Source organism: Rhincodon typus, chromosome 1 (assembly GCF_021869965.1).
Source record: "Rhincodon typus isolate 14 chromosome 1, sRhiTyp1.1, whole genome shotgun sequence".
NCBI classification, from domain to species: Eukaryota; Metazoa; Chordata; class Chondrichthyes; order Orectolobiformes; family Rhincodontidae; genus Rhincodon; species Rhincodon typus.
Window position 1 is genome coordinate 164,097,187 of NC_063332.1, and position 4,949 is coordinate 164,102,135.

Here is a 4,949-nt window from a genome sequence, read left to right on the forward strand (position 1 = left end):
CTTTCCTGCTTCTCTGATGCTGCCTGACCTGCCGTGTTCCTCCAGCTCCACACTGCGTTATCTCTGACTCCAGCATCGGCAGTTCTTACTATCTCTTCTGGAATAATGACCTTTATTTCAAGGGAGCTGGGAGTGAAGTTTCAATTGTACAGAGCCTTGGTTAAACCCCTATCAACAGTCCAGCATTCTGTTGTGGTGACCACACTTCGGGAAGGTTTAGTGCTCTTGGAAGGCACACTGCATAGATTCATCAAAATAATATCAAAACTTAAAGCATTAATTTATGAGGATAGTGAGCGTGAACTTGGGTTTGTACTCCCCTGTGGTCGAAGGATTATTCAGCTTAAAATGTTCAATGTACATAGGTATAGAAAAATTACCCAGAACTGGAGAGAGGATTGCTTTAAAATTAAGAGGTCATCAAGATGTGAAATCAGAAAGTGTTTTCTCACAGAAAAACCCTGAGGTTACCATTAGTTTGTTCTGTCAGGCAGCTTGCTCTACAACCCAATTTCCTTTAGATGGAGCTCCATTGTGCCTATGAACGTAATAAAGTAAAGGTTCCCCAAATAGTGGAATGTCTCATAAATCAGAATAAGCTGAACAGATAAAATATCAAATAAAAAAAGAGATATTTTAGAGAGGAGGCTTGATGGAAAGTGGTCATTGTAAACTACTATAAAAGCAGATTCCACTTGCAGATTGGAGTGAGAGCAGAAGTTGAAAGCTGGGAAATAGAGCTCAAGGAGATGGGGATAATTTTTCAACACAAGTCTTGCCAAGTACGAGTAAGAAACATAAGTGTGCACTGTCTACAATTTTCCAGGAGTGAAGAAAATTATTCTCAGGATGTAAAGCCTGCAGCTTAGAAGCACCTGTGAGCAATTTTAGAGAACAGAGTGTTCTTGTGACATGGATGATAAAATGGTAATGTTTGCTCACTTATTTTACAGTGGCTCACCCATCCTACAAAAGTGGATACAAAGGAGCATAACAGAAGTGTCTCCTGCTATTGCATAATTATTTCTGAGATAGACCCTGAGATTTTTCATACCTCTACGGGGACAGAGTATAAAAGTTGTGAAGTTTTGCTACATCTGTATAGACCACCCTGAAGTACTGTGTACACTTTTGTTCTCCTTATGTAAGGAGGGAACTACTTGCTTTGGGAGGCAGCTCAGGTTCACTGGAATGATTCTTGGGTTGAAGAGATTGTCTTATGAGGAAAGGATGTACTGGTTGAACCCCTGCTAGTTGGAGTTCAAAAAAATGAGAGGTGATCTTATTGAGGAATGTAAGATTCTGAGCGGGTTTGACAGGGTGAACACTGGGAGGATGGGTCCCCTTAGAGCTCTGTACAGATCTGGAACTGGGGTCATCGTTTTAGAATAAGGGGAGGTTCATTTAAGAGGGACATCCAAAGGAATTTCTTCACCTAGACAGTCGTCAATCTTTAAATTTCTATTAATCTCTACCCCAGAGTGTGATGGTGCTGGGTCTTTGAATATTTTCAAGACAAGTTTGTGATGACAGGGGAGGTGAAGGCTATGAAGGGTAAGTAGAAAATCAGCCATGATTTTATATAATTGTGGAACAGGCCCAAGAGATGGTTACCCCTGCTCCTTTCTGTTATGCTGTTGGAATCTACCTTTTAGCTCTCTGGGTGTCTTTATTCAGTCAATAAAGCCTCATGTGATGCTTTAAGTTAGAATTACTTCAGAATAAACAAACATAAAGTCTAGATGAATACAGAGCAGGCTCAAATTCCTATCAGGTGAAATAACATGCTGTCCATTACTGCCCATCTCAGGAACATAACTGTTTTTAAATCTCTTACCTCGTTGTTATTGACGTCCATGTCATTTTTAATGCAATTTCCTGGCTGGATGGAAGATATCAATTATCAAAGAAAACCCTGCATGATAAATGTAATGGAATGGTATGGGTGATGGATTCTATACAAAATATTGAATATTCTTCTCATTTTTCTCCAGCTTTTAGAAACTAAGGTGAAGCTACTTCACAAGGAGGAGGTGACACAGAAGGGACTTAAACTGGATGAAGCTGAAAGAGAGAGAGAATTCCAGGACAGGTAAATGGGTGGAAAATTGTACCTCAGTACATTTGCAATCAAAGTTTCACACTGCGGTTTATGTTTGGGTTTTTTCTTACAGCTGAATATGGGATCATGGTGACTAACTTAAAAAGATGTTCCACAAATCCTATGTATTCAGAAGAAAGGCATAAACTGCAATGTTCCTCCATCATTTTGTTCCTGGTCCTGAATGTCCTGGCTGCTTTTGATAGGGAGGTGTATTATCAATTTTCCTACAATTTTTCTTGCCTTCCCCATCCTTGCCTACATGACTGCACTCCACAGCTGGAATAGGTTAGAAGGAAAGGGGCAAGGTATAAAGAGGGGGCACATGGTATTAGGATAGTACTCATGTTGGAAGTTAAATATCAACATGGGTTGGGCCAAAGGGCCTCTTTCCATGTTGTTGTGGATGTGGAAATTGGTACCACCAATGGACATGGATAGAACTCAGTTGACTGGAGTGTGGTGTAACATAACAGTTCCAGTGTGCTTTTGGTCACCTGGCAGCTGAGGTAGTTATTGGGGCATTCCTCCTTGCCTTGCTTCATAGTGAACCCTGATTAATTGTCCTTGGATAGCAAGGAAGCTATGACAGATTATGGTGGGAGTGTACACTGAATTATGTTTCCCATTAGCTCATTCTGGAGGAGGGTGGGTGCAATATTTTGAATCAAACTGTTCAGAGAGCTCTGGAGTAGGTGGGACTTGAACCTAGGTCTTGTGGCTCACAGGTAAGTACACTACCACTGTGCCACATGAACCTTATCAAAGAGAGCTATGTTCTCATTTTAACCACATTGTGGTTAATGTAATGCAAAGGATATATTTTTAAATCAACCTGTTCAGAAGTGTTAAGTCACATCTCTGGAGCAGGTGGGTCTTGAACCTGGGTCTCCTGGCTCAGGGGCAGGGACACTACCACTGCAACACAAGAGCCCCCCCGATGTGATGGAGTCACTGGCTTGTTATAGAATTCAGCTGATTCCTAACTCATTGATTTCATTGGAATGGAATTTCAATGGACTCTGTAACAAGTAATTGAAGCACATGTGATGTTTTCTTCAGTCTCAATACACTGTCCATTTTACGTTAGAAGTTAGTTATTGACGGTGGGAATACTGCTGTGCTTACTCCCTTGCCTCAGTGCAACATGAGAGAACTTTAGCTTCTGCTTGCTTTTTCACCTGATATTTCCTCATATTTGTCAGGACCCTACTCTCAGGCAGTGCAGCTCCCCCTGTAATGCCAACACATACTGCAGCAAAGGAGATCATTTGGTGCCTGAAAATGCAAATGCTGGTACATGCAGCGCATTCCTGGTCATAAAATCTAGTGCGACAGGCACCCAGGTTTCTAAGAAGCTGCCCATCCACACAACGCTACTTAGCATGAATGTAAGGATGGAAAATTACCCCATAGTCAGTCATTTGAACAAATCTGTGTCAGATGCTGAGAAGCCATCTGAGGCCATCTAATGCTATTGACTAACGTGGCTGTCATTAATTATTGACAGGATCTGGTGCTTAGAAGAGGAAATTGAAAATATGAATCTCAAACTGGAACAAATGGCTCTGAAGAAAAGAACTACTACTTTGTCTCCGGTTTCCTGCTACCTGGGGGATGGAAGAAATGAGGTGGCTATGCTTTTAACATTTTGAATAAACTAGTGATTTATTTCATTCCATTAAGAGGAGAGGGACGGATTTGTATTTTCATAGCCCCCTTCACGAAGTCAGGATGTCTCAAAGGTTTTTACAGCTGTTGAAATACTACCTTCAATGTAGCTGCCAGCTTGTATCATGCGATAAAGACCGAGTTTTCTCTTTTAGAACCTGTTGAGGGTTTTACCAGGATGCCAAGGATCCTGGCTGTCCTTCAATATAGTGTTGCTTTTTAGTTTGCTCTAAGAGGGCCTCAGTGCAATAGACAGTACCGCATTGGACAACAAGGTGCAGGGCTGGATGAACACAGCAGGCCAAGCAGCATCATATGATGCTGCTTGGCCTGCTGTGTTCATCCAGTCCTGCACCTTGTTGTCTCGGATTCTCCAGCATCTGCAGTTCCTACTATCTCTACCGCATTGGACTGTCAGCTTTAATTACATCTGCGAGTCTCTGGACTGGGACTTGAACTGACAATCTTCTGATTCAGTTAAGAACACTACCTGCTGAACAATGAATAACAGCACAGTGGAGGGAGTTCAGCTGTCAGAGAAAGTGAGCTTCGTTTAAGGAGCACAAATTGCGATTAGATCCCTTAACATTGTCAAACTGATTCTGTGATTCATAATCCCAAAGACCCAACTTTGCAACAAGCCCATAGCATTGTTAAATTTATCAGCATGTATATAGAAACCATTCTTTAGTTTTAGCAAACATCATTGTGAAATAAATGTTCTGGGGTTACTATGCGCCACACAAAGTACTGGCTGTAATTTCTTTTACATTTCAATGCAACTTTCCAAATCTACTTTCCAATAATCTTACAGAAGGCATATATCACAGTGTTCCATACCGCCCATTGTTTGAACGTGGAGACATGTGTTTAATATATATTACAAAGCATGTTTACTTAAAACATTTTTATTATCCTGCAGACAAAAATGGTTGTTCATTTTCACTCCTTTAACAAATAATTATAAATGTTTATTGCCAGAAATTTGGTGACAATGTATGCTGGCAAAATGGCCACACGAATGGGCAAAACTTTGGGTGCAACTTCTCAGTTATGCTAGCCATCCACCCCACAGCAAAGTATGTCCAGTTTACGAGAATAACAATTTATGAAGGGATAGTAGGAACTGCAGATGCTGGAGAATCCGAGATAACAAGGTGTAGAGCTGGATGAACAC

At 41.1% G+C, this 4,949-nt stretch overlaps 1 protein-coding gene across 1 annotated transcript in view; it reads left to right on the forward strand.

The window, feature by feature from the left end:
• The window catches only part of LOC109918329, an 859,583-nt gene that overhangs the window by 844,175 nt on the left and 10,459 nt on the right, over nt 1–4,949 (forward strand). The window contains exons 4-5 of the mRNA XM_048602110.1: nt 1,995–2,092; nt 3,612–3,732. Coding sequence (XP_048458067.1) covers nt 1,995–2,092; nt 3,612–3,732 — 219 coding nt within the window. The remainder of the gene's footprint in view (nt 1–1,994; nt 2,093–3,611; nt 3,733–4,949) is intronic.